At 53.2% G+C, this 15,563-nt stretch overlaps 7 protein-coding genes across 7 annotated transcripts; 4 read left to right on the top strand and 3 right to left on the bottom strand.

Annotated features, from left to right (window-relative positions):
• Positions 1 to 421: 421 nt before the first annotated feature.
• On the bottom strand, positions 422 to 1,882 carry AB675_11595 (uncharacterized protein; the record flags this gene model as incomplete). Its single annotated transcript, XM_018140456.1, has 1 exon — positions 422 to 1,882. The coding sequence occupies one exon, from the start codon at positions 1,880 to 1,882 to the stop codon at positions 422 to 424; it is 1,461 nt and encodes a 486-aa protein (XP_017999815.1).
• Positions 1,883 to 3,036: 1,154 nt separating this feature from the next.
• On the top strand, positions 3,037 to 5,465 carry AB675_11594 (uncharacterized protein; the record flags this gene model as incomplete). The annotated part of the gene is made up of 2 exons (XM_018140455.1): positions 3,037 to 3,782; positions 3,848 to 5,465. The coding sequence occupies 2 exons, from the start codon at positions 3,037 to 3,039 to the stop codon at positions 5,463 to 5,465; spliced, it is 2,364 nt and encodes a 787-aa protein (XP_018000056.1).
• Positions 5,466 to 7,011: 1,546 nt separating this feature from the next.
• AB675_11593 (uncharacterized protein) lies at positions 7,012 to 8,121 on the bottom strand (the record flags this gene model as incomplete). The annotated part of the gene is made up of 3 exons (XM_018140454.1): positions 7,012 to 7,054; positions 7,101 to 8,014; positions 8,065 to 8,121. 3 exons carry the CDS (start codon positions 8,119 to 8,121, stop codon positions 7,012 to 7,014), a joined length of 1,014 nt encoding a protein of 337 aa, XP_018000105.1.
• A 657-nt stretch (positions 8,122 to 8,778) lies between these two features.
• Positions 8,779 to 9,375, top strand: AB675_11592 (Pre-rRNA-processing protein TSR2; the record flags this gene model as incomplete). The annotated part of the gene is made up of 1 exon (XM_018140453.1): positions 8,779 to 9,375. The coding sequence occupies one exon, from the start codon at positions 8,779 to 8,781 to the stop codon at positions 9,373 to 9,375; it is 597 nt and encodes a 198-aa protein (XP_017999957.1).
• A 33-nt stretch (positions 9,376 to 9,408) lies between these two features.
• Positions 9,409 to 9,960, bottom strand: AB675_11591 (uncharacterized protein; the record flags this gene model as incomplete). The annotated part of the gene is made up of 2 exons (XM_018140452.1): positions 9,409 to 9,738; positions 9,787 to 9,960. 2 exons carry the CDS (start codon positions 9,958 to 9,960, stop codon positions 9,409 to 9,411), a joined length of 504 nt encoding a protein of 167 aa, XP_018000005.1.
• A 487-nt stretch (positions 9,961 to 10,447) lies between these two features.
• AB675_11590 (Quinone oxido 2) lies at positions 10,448 to 11,373 on the top strand (the record flags this gene model as incomplete). The annotated part of the gene is made up of 2 exons (XM_018140451.1): positions 10,448 to 10,950; positions 11,004 to 11,373. The coding sequence occupies 2 exons, from the start codon at positions 10,448 to 10,450 to the stop codon at positions 11,371 to 11,373; spliced, it is 873 nt and encodes a 290-aa protein (XP_017999862.1).
• A 1,704-nt stretch (positions 11,374 to 13,077) lies between these two features.
• AB675_11589 (uncharacterized protein) lies at positions 13,078 to 14,759 on the top strand (the record flags this gene model as incomplete). Its single annotated transcript, XM_018140449.1, has 2 exons — positions 13,078 to 13,985; positions 14,030 to 14,759. The coding sequence occupies 2 exons, from the start codon at positions 13,078 to 13,080 to the stop codon at positions 14,757 to 14,759; spliced, it is 1,638 nt and encodes a 545-aa protein (XP_017999882.1).
• Between the last annotated feature and the right edge of the window lie 804 nt (positions 14,760 to 15,563).

The raw sequence follows: 15,563 nt of genomic DNA, 5'->3' as shown, positions 1-15,563 counted from the left end.
TGAGTGAAGCGTCGAATGGTTTCACGAATTGACAGCCATTGGTGGCGGCTTGAACGTGGAATGCTGGAGATAGTCAGACGGTCTCTGTCCTCTGCGGAAGACGTCGTTTTGGAACGTGTAGGATTGTATCATGTTTTGAGCATTAAAGGATCGGGATGGAACGGCTCTTCACATGTGGATCCCTCTTACAAGATACAGAATCTGGCTCCGGTTGCCAAAGATAAAAGTATGGCCACGCAGGGTTGCTGGCAATGCAAAGACTTCATGAATTCTTACCGGTCCTTTGTAGCCGTGATCAATCACACACGCCGATCTTCTTATGACCGCACGTTGTCCCAACACAGGCTAAGGGCTTATTTCTTGAAGGGACACCAGTATTATCAGCCCTGGTCCGAACCACGAGTTCCCTGCTGAAACCGCCTCATTCACCAACTCCGACGCCACTCCACCTCCTGCTGCGCTCGAAACTGCCCACGTTGAGTGCTTCCGGCTGTAATCTGGCTTCGTCGAAACTGTACTTCCTTCCTTCCTGGAATTGTGGCACTTTCTGGCCTCGCTCCCTTTCACGCATCTCTGGCTCTCGAGTCTGCGGGTAGGCTGGCTGTTGCTGTTGCGGTTGTTGATAGTGGGAGTATTGTTGTTGGTAGGATTGCTGTTGAGAAGGCAGGGGATAGAATGGTTTGGACTGGGCTATCACCTGTGGCTGCTTTTGATAATCCGCTGGATTGTATGTGTACGCGTAAGGACTTTGTTGTGATTGTGTTTGTTGCGGCTGAGGCGAGGGCGCTTGCTGTTGATGTTGGTAGGTCGAAGTGTTCTGCTGCTGAACAGCTTCTCTCGAAGGCGAACGACCTTGTGATGGTGAACGCACGTCTGGATACGGGTATGCTCCGTTGCTATCGGTGCTGCCGTTATCGGCAATGCCCGCTGACCAACCACTCTGTTCAGAGCCGGCCGAGTGTTCGGTGTTATCGAGTTCAACAACGTGTGTGGGCGGCGCATAGCTCGACCGCTTTTGCTGGTAAGCAATCTGTGGTTGCTGCTCGTTTCTTCCGAATGATGAATATTGAATGGTCGGCGGCGAAGGCAACTCCTGTGCGATCGGATCAGTGTTGGCGTGTCGGGGTTTTTGCTCCTCTGTTGGCCAGCTGTCCCGTCCAGAAACGCATTGCTGGACTGGCATGCTCTGCGTCTGGCTAAGATGGGGAACTGATCCTTGACTTTGGCTCTGCCGCAATTGCCAAGCCAGTTGGGGCTGTGGTCCGTCTGCACTCTTCACTCTTCCCAGGTTGACCTCTCTTTCGTCTCTAATCATGCCCTGCAGCACGTCTGCGTCCAGCTTTTCGGCTCGTTGAACCATTCGCTGCACCATCTCCCCGATCGCTTTGACGCTTTCGCTCTTCACGAAGCCTGCAAGCGCTACATTCGCCTTGAATTCAACATCTGCTCGTAAGTACAGGCCCTCTTTCGGGGCGCCCAGCTTCTCGAGACCCAGCTCTCGTATTGCAGGCTCCTGGTCGACACCCGGTTGTGATCCTGCGATGCGGTATTGTGCCCTCATGTCAATGTTCATCGGAGCATATATATGTGTCTGTAGACCCCACGGCACATCGTGAAAGACGCCATTAAAGTTTATTGTTGACGAGCCTGCCTTGCCTAGACCCGGAATGAATTGAATGCGTTCCGTAATCTCATACCATCTGGACAGCGCCTCATCCGGCGGCGCATCGATCGGAGCGGCAATGGCACGATGTGATAAAACCAGCGGGTTGAGTGTGATGACTTCACTGTGGTCGTGAAGAACATCCAGCGCCAGAGCACGCGGTATGAAGGCGGGTATTGGGCGGATGAGGGTAACGTTCTTCTTGGAACGGAGAGACATGATGATTGGAGTGTCGGAGAGTCGTTGCGGTAGCAGATTCGTTATGGAAGGACGTGTGATGCAAAGGCCGCGCCGTGCGGTTCTTCCCAGGAACAGATGCACCGACAGCCTCAGCCCTGACGTAGGAGAATATTCAAAAACGATGGCAAGGAAATGAAGCCACAGTCGTGGTTACCCACCAAGAATTCTAGGCTGCGTTATGAAGCCCGAGGGGTGTCCCTGGTTGCGAGCTTCTTCACGCGCTTGTGCTCGCTTAGTGTCACGCAATGTTGATGGGGAGTTCGGGACATTGATGGCCGCTTCATCAATTAGTACCGATGTCTCGGCCGTGACAGCATTCGCATCCTTGAGTTCACGGTTTTCCGTCTAAAGTAGTCGGTGATGGGGCCACAATTGCACTGCATTACACAGTCATGAAGCTTTGCGCAGCAGTTTCCAAAAATGCATCGAAGTTTGGCGAAGATCCAACCAAAGTTTACGATAGCTGAGACTGCCCTGAAGAGCAAGATGAACGAGAGCCTATGATTTGTCCCTGAAACGTCTATCTTGAGGCGTGGCGCCTGACAAGCCGCGGCAGTTTGCATTGGCGGGGTTTGGGGTCCTTCCAGGCTTGGGTAACGCGTTTAGGCCCCCAGACTATGATGTGTTCGTACCTTGACTCCAGATTTAATTGTAACCACAGGATTCTGCTGGCTGAAATAGCACTGCGTCGGGAAGGCGTGAATGCACCTCTGCCTGCGCCGAGTATGCTGTGATGCATCTTGCATATGGTGATCGTCGCCTCAAGCCTGAATTCTAGGCCTCACTCGCCTTAGCAAATATTTAGTGGGGCAGGCCTCGTGTTGGATTAGAAGGTGATCAAAGAGGAACTCGTGTTGAAGTTTCAGCCATCTCGGATAACCTAGGTGACATCTTGACATCCTGGGGACTTTCGCACATAGACAGTCCTCTTTTAAAGCTGAAGCCAATAATCCCTAGGTAGTAGTGAAAGAACTTGCATCGATAGCCCAACAAGCGTGCCTCATGTGCAGTGTCGCCATCCAAGCCGGATTCAGTATTTGGGAGTAGCGTGGCGGAATATCGAAGGAACGTCTTGAGGCGGTGGTGAGGATTGTAGAGCGATTGGCGAAACGGCGATATCCAGGATGCCGACCATGGCACCTCCAACAACGAACGGCACTGCCCGTCGCAGCAGCTTCGTCCCGCAACGCGCACCAGTGCCCATTCCGAGCGATCAGATATCGTTCCCTCAAGTGTACGAAGATGGTTGGGGTACCGATGGCAGCCGACCAGATCTCGAGCGTGCGCGGATCTTCCTGCTTCGCATGGCTGGCATGCACCCAGAATCGATGCCAATGGCAATGCTGCGCAGTATTGTCACAGACCCGAAAAACTCAACGGTGCCGGCAATAGCGACAGCCATCCAGGAAGAGCTCTTCGAGAGCAGACATCTATCCTTTGCTGCGAATCCACCTTTGCAATGTGTGCGCTTCATACTGATCAAGTCCAAAGTGCACACCCAAGTACACAATGCTCGAACTCGAGAGGTAATGGACTTCTTCTTTGATCCGACGCTGGAACGAGATCTGAAACCACGACCCTCTGGCCCAATAGTGACTTACCAATATCCAGCAGGCCGACTGAAAGTTTGCATTGTGGGTGGTGGTCCGACAGCGCTGGCTTCTGCGATCTCCTTAGCCGAGAAAGGGAAAGGCAAAGTCGAGGTGCACATGTATGAGCGACGATGGGTGTGGAAGACGCGTGCGGATGGGACAAAATATGCAGATTACCCGCCCACAGCTCGGAGAAGAGATCAGGTCGTGACCCTCCAAGACTCTGTGACTAGCTTGCTAAGTCCGGAGGCATTCCAAGCGCTTTTTGCTGGCAAGAAGGAGCCAGTGTGGCCAGGAAGCGCGAATATCCAAATTCGAAAAGTTGAGGACCGGTTTCTGAAGCATGTCCAAGGCCCGCACTTCAAGGCACTGTCTTTCTCCATACAGGCGGTATGACGAAGGAAGAGCTGCCTGACGTTGAGGACTTTCATGTTTTGCTAGGTGCCGATGGTGCGGCATCATGGGTTCGAAAATCCTACTTCCACGGTTATGAGAACGAACGTGGGCGATCCTACGCGCTCGGCCTTGCATTCGATCGGCCAGCGGGTCTGCCATGGTCACAGCCATTGAATGTTTTCCTTACTTTAGGCCAGACGAGATACCTGCTCAACGCCAGCGATTATGACGGCCGTGGATACTTGAACATGCAACTGACCGAGGAGGAGTGGGACAAGATGACATCGATAGATGGGCAATATGTTCACTTCGGTCGACCTGGCTGCTTGAGAAAGGCTGACGGGAGTGTGCCCGAGGGGTTCGAGGAATCGCAGGTGTTCGCACCTTCCGAAAACCGTGACAGTCCACTCTGGATATCGATTCTGGACGGATTGAAGCTCTTTGGATTCAAGGAGCACGAAGTCATCAACATCGTGCGGATTCCGATTGTGGTCCAAGCTGTGAAGGAGGGCGTGCAATTGTTGCCACCAGAAGATACGCCAAAGCTGAGGCGACCACATGCCATTGTTGCTGTCGCTGGAGACGCTGCTATGACCGTACATTTTTGGCCTGGAAGGGGCCTCAACAGCGGCATCAAATCTGGGTTGGCGCTAGGAGATGAGCTAGTGCACGCACTTGATAACGGATATTTCATCGGAATGCCACTTACCGCTATGAAGGAGTACAACGACTTTATCTTGAAGTTGCAAAAGCGCGAGCACGACAAGCGCAGTATTCCCATCCTCAATCAATCCGGCTCTCCAGAAACCTTGGGCTGGCTGTTGGACAAGGCGAATAGCGTACCGGACAACGTGGCTATCGAATGGCTGATCGGTGCAATGGTACAGATAGCGGATCGTCTGCAAGGACGAGATGATTGGCCATTCCCTTGGGTGGATAACGTCGAGCCACAGCTCCGAATAGTGCTCCGACAGCTCGATTCCGTGACCCTCAAAGAAATGGCGGTCAGCTTTCCATGGCCGACCAGAGAGATGGCCGGCGCCGAAGTTTTGCCCGTGCGGACCATGAAGGAGCCCGAGAAGCAGGCGTGGATGATGGGCCTCTGGACTCGTATGCGAGACGAGACGAAGAAGTTGGCGCCCACGAAGGACGTGCCTGAGCGATCTGGACGTCCAGTGTCGTCTTCAAGGTTCGAGGCACCCAGATCGACTTCGCCGCTCCCGGCTAGACCCAGGTCTCCTTCTCCTGCCGTGGGAAGTCTGCGTCGCAGCAACGCTACTCAATCAGTGAGGAAGCCGAACGGACCAATTGTGCCCATTATGAACGGTGGCGATTCGACGCAACGAAAGGATTCTCTTGGTGTGCCTAGCGACAGCTTGTTCAGGTCGAGAAGTAATTCTTTGACTGTTCCTGGAGCTGACCAAGCCATGGATAGGGCACGGTCTCCATCTCCCGGAGGACCCAACGGTCAGGTGAGTCTTGGGAGGATGTTGACTGTCCATCGAAAGCCAACAACGGGGATGCTCGACGAAGCTATGTCCCTGGCGTTATTCCGCATGCAGGAAGCAACGTGAAGTATGGACAGCAAAAGAACAAACAATTAGGCAACGAGGAGATCTGTCATCAGGGTTGGCGTGCATTGTCAGATGCAAAATGTCTCACCTCGTGCTTAACCGTAATCTTATACGGTGTGGCCTGACGATTTGTTTAATCTTTTTGGCTGCTGACGTTCTTGCCATATTCTCGCACTCGCACTGCAGGCAGCGACTCACGCAGTGATAACAATGACAAGTGCGCACTTGCCGTGCGGCATGAGCTTTACCCTCCCCACGCCCTTCGCTTAGAGTTCCGGCAGGAACGGCTGAAAAGTTCGACTGCAAGGCAACGCCTCATTTCACCCCTCGCTGACACGTTCACCATCAAGGTATCTGAGCCAGGATTCTATCTCCCTCACACATTTCAGCTCATTCCGAAACTAATGGTTGCTCTACCACCGTCATCTTTGACATTTCCTGGCCGACCTTATAAAGTCCGGGCACGGCGATGGCATACCCAACCAGGCGCTTCGTCGCCTCTGTCACGCATTTACAGGTCCATCGTCAAGGGAATGATCGATCCCATCGAATCACGACAGCCTAACCGAGTCTCGCTTGCTTGAAGGGGTGAGAACTGTCACCACCATTGCTACACGCCGTAAAAGCCTTGGTTCGGTCACCTGCCAGCGCTCGCTTTGGGCGAATTCAAAGTGAATGCGCGGCTCATGGTCAGCAGTTGAGTCGAGATCTGGTTTAATCTTTCCAAACACAGGCAAACAGCTAGACTGCGATGCATCAAGATCGTTCTGTTGACGTGTCTCATTCCCAATCCCTCGTCTCGAGATAGATCAAGGTATTCATATTCGGCGTACCGGATTGAGTTCCTTCATTGAGGCGTGTCATCTTGGTGGGATTACGTGCTGGACGCTGTAGTCGGGAACAGCGTCTTCTCGCAGACGACTACGTTCGTATCTATAGCAAAGGACCTCGGGCAAGATTGCGAAACAAATAAACAGGCGCTTGATGTGTCTCCAGGTTAGCCTGGTTGCCTCGTGGCTGCCCTGCTGTCTCGAGATCTTGCCGACGCGGTTAGCCTTTGTCCATCCCTGCCACAAGTGCATTCCCAGCTCGAGTGCGAATGCTGACATTCGACTCAGTGGCCGAAGCCGGCGCTGGAGCGGATGAGCTCTCTGCCCTGTGCCGACTTGACGCAAGTACTTTGTGAATAGCAACACCTGGGCCGAAGGACGCTAGTGGGTGACACCACATGATTGGCTGCGTGGAGATACATCCGCGCATGCTCCATAGCGTTTGCTGAATTCGGTCGACTGCAAGCGGCATGGTTGCTACTGCTTCCATCGGATTCGGCTATGCATTCTCGAGTGCCATTTGGTGATGACGAGTTGACTATAGTTGACGGCTGTCATCCGCACGTGGACTGCGACCTTGGCGTGTCACATTATTGGCAGCGCTTGAGGCGACCGAAATGCGGCCTCAACAATTGCACGTTACAGTGTGCCTCTAGAGTACGTCGTGCCCCTTCGTAGATGCGTAACAGATGCAACTACAGCAGGGCGCCCAAGGTTCAGGGACCGGCATTTGGCGGCTTCTGTGCGAACATAATCCAACTGTACAAGGTCAGCAAGAAAGTTGTTACCTGTCGCGAACGCTTACATTGGCCAGTATCCGTGGATCTCCCTGCGGTTGAGCTCCTGCCGACATTTTGCAAGCAGAACTTCCAGCTCTTCCACTTGCCAGCCGAGCAGTTGCGTGAAGACCTTGACGCTAAGGCCGTAAAAGCCGAAGAGCAAGTTTGCTCGTCCATACTCACCGGCTTCACGCAACGTAGGGTCCTTTGGCCACGGACCGATGGGCATCTTGAAGTTCAGACGTGTTATGTTGATGAAGCCGGCGTCTTGCATCTGCTTGTATACCAGATCAGGATTGCAGTGACCTTGAAGTCCTTGTTTCTGGACGCCTTCGGTCCAGAGTGCCTCCCAATACATGACACTGGAGTCTTTGGGTATAGTGTTGTCGTCAGAATACAGTCGGTAGCTGAACTCTTGGGACTCGACCCAGCCGCCGGGCTTGAGGACCTTGAAGGCTTCTCTGTAGAAGTGCGACCAGTCCTTTAAGGAGGTGTCATTCATGACTCTGGTGTGGACAAGATCAAATTTTTGTCTGTAAGTCCATTCCTCGTCGGCGTCGGCAATTTCGAAGTGTAGATTGGGCGGGACATAGCTTGGTTGAATTGGACTCAAGTCAGTGCCCCAGACTTCCGCGGCTGGAAATGCATCGGCCATTTCAATAGCCCAGAGACCTGTGCCGGTACCGATATCTAGTATGTTGATAGGGTCCTGTATAGGAGCGAAGTAAAGTTTATTGCCGATCGATAATCGCACGGCATGATACATAATGTCGCATCGTTCCTGCTCGTCCTCATCGTTTGGCAAGATATACTTGCCTCCGTGGTAAGCGTGATAAGTACGGCCGTGTAGCTGTTCATAGTCGTATATACTCGAAGTCACAGACTGAGTTGCTGATCTGCCGTCGTCGCTATCATAGAAAAGTGATGCACCGGAGATGGACTATTCTCGTCAGTAAGCGTACACATGATAGGGCTGGGGATGAGACGCACATCCGCGTCCTGTACTTCGATGTCGCCAGTCTCATCGATGACTTCGAGTTGGTCCATCATGTCGCCTGAGCGAGCTGTGCAAGAGAGTCCCAGGTCGGACTCTCTGGCGAAGGTCATGAAACGAACAACAGGAAAGATGGTTAAAGAGCTAGTGACTCCGGACAGCGGCCTGTCGTCGGCTTCCCCGTATAGCAAGTGCAGTCTGCGAGCATACTAGTGAGCGTGCGATTGGACGGTGGTCTGCCTGAATAGAAGTGACCAGGATGAGTTAACGGCTTAGCATGGCATGCAGGAAGACGTGCTGCAAGGGTGGACCCCTGTCGTTAGCCATGTGCTTAAGCGAAGAGTTTTCATCAGCATCGACAGGCTGGAAACCCTTTGAGAGCTTACCATGTGTTATTATCGAGCGAATGACAACTTCAAGGAACGTGGTATGGAATCGCAAGCTACCTGATGACCAGGAGAAATGAGCTAAGAAGACACATGCCAAAGAATTCAATTACACATGATATACTGTCAGGACGGGGAACGAAAAGCGAAGCACGAGACACTGCAGCACTGCACTGCAGGGTCGTGATCGGAGAAGCGTTCCTCCGACCCGTGGTATGCCCCACTAAAAAGTTCGAGGCCTTTGATCCAGAAAGCGCATCGAATTTGTATGTAGTCATTGCAAACGTCGCGACCAATTTGACCGTCGCTGTATCAGCCGCCGACATGACCGACAGCGTACCAACGCTTCCAGCTGGACAGTCAGATCGAATTGACCTACACGTCGCGCTTGCATTATGGGCGTGGCCTGCACTCTCTTTCGCCTGTGCAAATGCATTCGGCGGCTCTCCTGATATTGCAGCGGCGAAGAGAGAATGGCTCGCTGGTGCCATTTCAGAGATGCTGACATCCACGCCGAGACAGCTCCGAGATGCCGCAGATGTTGAGGAAGTGCTTCTACAGGCACTGAATGATGAATTCGAAGTTGTGGTTGATGACGGGAGCGCAGAAGAGACAGCACAGGCGATCTGGAGGGGATGCGAGCTGCTAGCCACTGGCAACACCGCCGAGTTGCAATCAAGATATCAGGTCTACTTGGAGAAGGAGAAGAGTTGGAAGAAGGAGTCAACCGGCTTTGTGCGCGGGAAGGACGACGAAGGCGAGGAGACGGACTGGGACGAAGATGACGATGAATTCAATGGCTTCAGCGATGAGGACATTGAGATGGGCGAGGCTCCGCAGCCAACCGCAAAAAAGGAGAAAGTAGTGCCGCAAGTGGATGAAGATGGTTTTACGACCGTGGTCAGCAAGAAGAAAAGATGAAGCCCGTACAGCAACGGTTTCTGTCTCAGAAATCTACTGCTTCTCCATACCCTCACCCTCGACGAGACCTAGCTTCTCGTTCTCAGCCTTCGACCGCCGAGACCAGTCCGGAGCGACATCAATACCGTCGTCCTCCTCCTGCTCGCCCTGCTCCTTAGTCTTGTGGACCGTTGTGGGCTTATGCTCTGCGGGCGAGTACACAGTATATAGGATCAGTGGTGTTGGACCGGTGTTCACGAACTGGTGCTGTGTCCCAGCGGGCACAATGATCAGATCGCCAGCCTTGACCTCCTGGTCCTTTCCGGCAATTGTGGCCTTCCCTTTGCCGGAAGTGAATGTCAGGATCTGATCGACGGTGTGTTTCTGGGAGAAGTCAGCCGTATTCGCGCACGCAGCCTGGCATCACCCTACCTCATCACCTATATCTCCGCCAACAGGCACTGTCATCAGCACCAGCTGGCTATAGAGACCAGTCCAGAGCACTCTCCGGAAGTCGCCTGATTCGGATGGCAGAGATGTCGTCATATCCGGAAAGTATGCCATCTCATGCTTAGGCGGATCGGACGAAGGCTTTTGGAACGTCATGGTCGTGGGTGAAAAGCAGCGGTGGTGAACTGGCGTAAGAAGTGGACGCGAACGGTAGATATGCTGGCGAATTAAGCTGGTGTATGTGAGGTTTCGAGGACGGATTTGTCGAAGGATATAAATATTCTGCACCAACCGCATGACGTATCGCTGCTTTAGGCGCAGGTACAAGAAGTCAACACGAGCGACAACTCCGCGGTCATGCTACATATTCGATTATATCTCACTCTGATCCACCGTGACAACATCGCTGTGTACAAATGTGTTAGGCATGACTTGCATCATGACTACGCGCATGCCGGAAATCACGTGCGTAGACCCTCTTCCGCGCAGATCTCCTCAATGTGGCAACTCTCAGCGGCATTAACAATTCGTCCGTTCGATGACCAACCAGTCGGTTCCTATATATGGTTCTGAACAATGCAAGGCTGTACCCGCAATCAAACTAACACCACGTTCTACACGCACCGCCTCCAGTACAGACACAATGCTAGTAATCGTTGGCGCGTCCGGCAAGCTCGGCTTCGCGACCTTGTCCGCCCTACTTGATCGACAGCTCATATCGCCCGAGGAGATCGTCTGCACAACCTCATCGCAAAGAGGTGAAGCCAAGCTCTCCGACGCTCGATCAAAGGGCGTGCAAGTGCGCAAAGCAGACTGGGATGACTCCGTGGAGCACTGGACTCAGACGTTGGAAGGCTGCACGAAACTCTTCTTGATCTCAAGCGCTCGGGTCCAGAAGGATCACGGGTATGAGTATCCTGATGCTGGTAGGGAGGCCGATCATTTCAAGGTTTTGGAGGCGGCCGTTCAGGCGAAGGTCGGACATGTGTACTACACAAGTCTGGCGTTTGCGAACCCAAGTCTGAGTCGTGTCATGACGGCGCATGAGCGAACCGAACGCTGGCTCAAGGCATCGTCCTTGAGGTGGACTATTGTGCGAGAAGGACTCTATAATGAGAGCTGGCCACTGTATCTTGCTACTACGACGTAGCCAACGACGACCGAACAGAAATTGTCCTTGCAGGGGACTCCCAAATCAGCTGGACCAGCATCCCCGACCTTGGACTGGCGAATGCTGCTGTTCTCGCTGCCCGATCCGATGTATGGGCAGGCAAGACGTTCTACTTGTCTCAGAAGCAGACGAAATCGTTATCGGAAGTCGCTGCAATCGTGTCCAAGCACAAAGGCCGTGAGGTCAAGGTGAAGATAGTCGACCGACCCAGCCACGAGCGATATTACATCGAAGAGCGAGGCATGCCTGACGGCGGGATCTGGTGGTGGGCCCGAACGTACGACGCGCTCGCCGCAAATGAGTGTGAGATCCACGACGATACCTTGGAGACCATTCTCAAGGGTTTCAGCGTGACGCCTAAGTCGATGGAGGCGACTATGGAGGATATGCTGTCATAGTCCTCTATCAGGCGTCACAGGTGACATGAGATCTGCATGGACCATCAGCATTCCCTGCTCTCAGTCAGTAACAAGCAAACCTGTCCCTGCAGTGGTCGCGACTTAACACATGAACGACACGGCGGAACGACTGGCTGAAATCAGATGTCTTTGACCAAGAGCACGAGGAGGGAAAAGCCTGGTTCTCGGTCATGGGGCAAAAGCTCGCATCAGCAAACAGGCGAAAGCCCTACAGAGGCTCACCGAGACGCTCTGGACATTGCCATCAGGAGGCTAAGTCACACCAAACCGTCGAGCTCGTTTGTACCGATAATACGAAGATCCAGAATGCCCCCATGTGGAACAATCAGCCAACTCGACAACGCTCAACAGATACCACTCCGTGAAGGGCATGAACCATCTCATCACATATTTAGAAGTGCCTGCATCAGTTCTCCTCCACTATTCTCGCGATCAAGGACTACTCAGTCGCGGCGAAAGACGTTTGGGAGAAGCCGCGGCCTTTTGAAGCCTGGGAGACTTCGCCAGCATGCTGTCGAATATTCGCCGGGACGACGAGCACAACGTCGAGGACACATCTAGCCGCGGACTCGTGGCGAAGTGCCATCAGTACTACGGCCTCTCAAGCCCTTCTCGGTATTCCGTGGCAAACATTTAATTGCTTTGGAAGCGTCTCATTATAGCTTCGGATCCTAGGCTCGCGTCGGACATAAAGTCCGACATCGGAATTTGCTCGTCTGGCGATTCGCTGTTTGATGTTACTTTTTCACTTACGCCGCACTTAGTCATAGCCTCTGTGTTGTACCACGAGAGCCATGTGCGAATCGTTCTCTGCAACCATGCATGCGGATACCTAAGCCTCGCACCCAAGCCTCCCCAGACAGCCGGATTTTGCGATCAGTTCCCTAGCTTGCGGCTGCAGTACGGGAAAAGTCAGAACTGCCTTATCACCTGCCGTGGAGGGCAGGTACCACGCACACCAGAGATCAAGCTCTCATTTCGGTGCAGCATGCTCTTAGAACGTGGTACACCTACAGGCTCCGGGTCTTTGCTATCTCGACGCCGTCCGACACCCCCGTAGTAATCATTCGCTTACCTTCGCTAATCGGTCTATCGGTTTCAACCGACTGGAGCACTTTCCTCTTCGAGCTTTCACCATTGATATCAAACCCGACCTTTCCCCCTCTGCTTGGTGCAGCGAACTTGAACATTGAATAACGCACACGTCTGCATTCTCCTGTCCGTCCAATAGCGATGCGTGTGATTATGTGGTCTAAACGAAGGCTAGGCGCTACTCGAGCCAGCTTCCCCTTGCGGTGAGCCAAGCACCCAAACGATTGGAACGAGAATACGGACGGGCAAAAACGACGTCGACTGTGGGGTGTTGACTCCAGACAGGATTTTAACGTGCCACTTATGTAATCCAAAGTGCTATTTTGACTTCGTCCAGTCTTTCGTCCGCTTCATTGATTGTGGGAAAACATGAGCTTTGGGCTCTGGTATGTTTACTGATCGCATTGAGGCTACCGTGTGAGCCATAGTCTTCGCGACCTCGCTGCCAGCACCCAGAATCAGCTCATAGCCTCGTCCGGCGGCGACGTCGACAAAGGCCACCTTGTCACGCGCACAGTCCTGGGATGACCAACGGACCGTCCAACTGGAAGCATGTGACCCATCCACACCATTCTATCTGGCTGTAGCAGCATGGCTGCAAACAAGCACAAGGAGATCCTCTTCGTTTTCCACGATCAAAAGCAATCGAAACGAAGTCAGGAGCTCCAGGATGCAAAGCGGAGAGCTCATGCCGCCAGGCAATCCGCACGCAAGAACAGAGAGGTGGTTGTCAACGTTCCATCGAGCTTGTTACCCAACGCCGACCGTACAGTTGTTGAATATGAGCTTCCAGCTCGTCCAGCCGACAGAGGCCCCGTCAGAAGGTACCCGACACTGCCGCCGATTGATGCCATACTAGATGAGGATCAGTCTCCAGGCCTGCTCAGCTCTCCTAGGATATCCCCGAAGAGTATACTGTCGCAAGATTTGGCAGATCCTTTTCGAACGACAATCGTTGGACAGCTTCCGACAGTGCTGCAAAAGGGTCTTCATGATGCACAAACCTCGATCTGGCCAACACTGGTGCCACTAGTCCCGCGAGAACAGGCGACATTCTTCTACCGTCGGTCTGCCATTGATACCCCGGAACAGATGTCGCATCAAATCGATGCGGCAGCGGCGATCACCGTACAGTATGTAAAGATGAAAGACCGAGAAAGCGCAAACGAAATCATCGCTATCGGAAAGGCGCACCGCTTGCGATCGATTGCTTGGGTCAATAATCAAATTGTGAACGCCAACGGGCCGCCCGAATCGGCGGTCATTGCAGCACTCATGTCTTTGGTCTCACATTCGGGCCTGCAGAGACCTGACGTGCGACGCAAATATCGGGTGGAACCAGAACTCATGGCAGAGTTCGCATCGTTATTCAGCTCGATACGGATTTTATCCGACGACATCGAGTTCCTCCATGCTGTCGTAGAGATGAAAGGCGGTGATGCGTGGATTGGCTCCGACACGATCGATCAAGACCTCCCACTGAGGCTGATGTTGAACCAGTGAGTATCCTTGGCTTCAATCGTGGTGGCTCTAACAATATTAGCTTTGACATCTTCATCGCTACGAGACGTGGAATTCGCCCAATGTGGAAGTCGATGGCTGCAGTTCCTGCACAAATCCTTGAGCAGTACAAGGAGTCGCGTATTGATGGGAACCAGGCAACCACGGGTAGCTGCCTAGGATTTACGCTGATTCAGGATCACGGGCTTCGGTCCGCCATCGATGTTGCACGAGTCACCGTCAACGCCCTGGACTCGTATCGAAGCGAGCGTCCTGGATCACCAAGTTATTCTCTGGTCGTCCATATGCGCATGTACGCACAGCACCAGCTTCTCATGCTGTACCCAGATCCGTATGGGCGAGGTGAGCTGCAAGCACTTGCTTCGGTCATTCATGCAGCTGCCCTGGTGTTCAGCGATATGGTGCTGTTCACCCTGTCGCCCACGTGTCTGACAAGAGCAAGGCTGCTGAACGATCTTTACATCGCGCTCGGAAAGTTCTCCTGGTCATCTTGCCAGACCGAAGCCGAGACGAAGGTCCGCTTCTGGGCGGTGATGGTGCTAGGCGTCGGATCTATCACGAGGGACCGAGCCGACCTTTATGCTCTGGCCGAACTTCGAGACCAGGATATGTTCTCCACATCTGTACCATGGAAAACCCACGAACAGGTCCTGAGAGACTTCCTCTGGTGGGGCCACAATCTGTCTGCGCCAGCACACGATGTATGGGTCCAGGTAGCACGTAACACACAGGAACGACGTCCGGCAGGCTGAACATTTTGGCGAACACTGTAGCAGTTTTCATATCGACTTCGCCGAATGCAGACCGCGCCGATACTCGTGTCCACCTCTTATTGCCTTATATGAGAACGCTGGGCGAGAATACCGGTCCCGCCGAGACTATGTGAGCCCGACTGTCGGGCTTGGTAGGCTTCAGTGCCATCGGACAGCAGAAGCTCGGACAAAACCGCACAAACTGAGCGTCGCCTAAAGAGGTTGATATCGAAGAGCAGACGGAGTAGGCGACTCATGGGAATTCTAAATACGTGGATAGAGCAGGAGATGAGGATAGCATCAGATCGTGAGCGTGCGCAACAGATCGATCAACAGCAGCCATGCAATGGGTGATGGCTCGGTCGATGGAGCTTATGGTTGCTGTGTAAGAAACGGGACGATGCCAGAGCAAGAATACCAGCGCCTCGAGTCATACCTGCCACTTCGCGACCAACACATCCCAGGACCCAGCGGAAGGAGCGCCTCAGCGCTAGCTCCTTCCCCTGGCGTACCTTCCATTCGGGCTCAACAGGTTATGCGGGAAGGGGCGTTGGATTTCAGAACATATCTTTGGCTTGAGAAATGACCAGGGTAAGTTCCAAGGAACGGGTGCGAGCACCCTTACTCTGGTCATTTCTCAAGCCAAAGATATGTTCTGAAATCCAACGCCACATAGATGAAAATGAAGGGTGAGACGAGAAAGGGATTCATATGTACATTCAATGGGTGGATTGATTGTGCATCGAGGTAGCCATCCTTAACGAAGTCATCTGAGGCCACTGGACAGGAGACAGAAGCGTCGTG

Source organism: Cyphellophora attinorum, assembly GCF_001299255.1.
Source record: "Cyphellophora attinorum strain CBS 131958 chromosome Unknown Contig13, whole genome shotgun sequence".
Classification (NCBI taxonomy): Eukaryota; Fungi; Ascomycota; class Eurotiomycetes; order Chaetothyriales; family Cyphellophoraceae; genus Cyphellophora; species Cyphellophora attinorum.
Note: the sequence above shows the minus strand (reverse complement) of the source record. Positions and strands in the feature narration are given on the sequence as shown.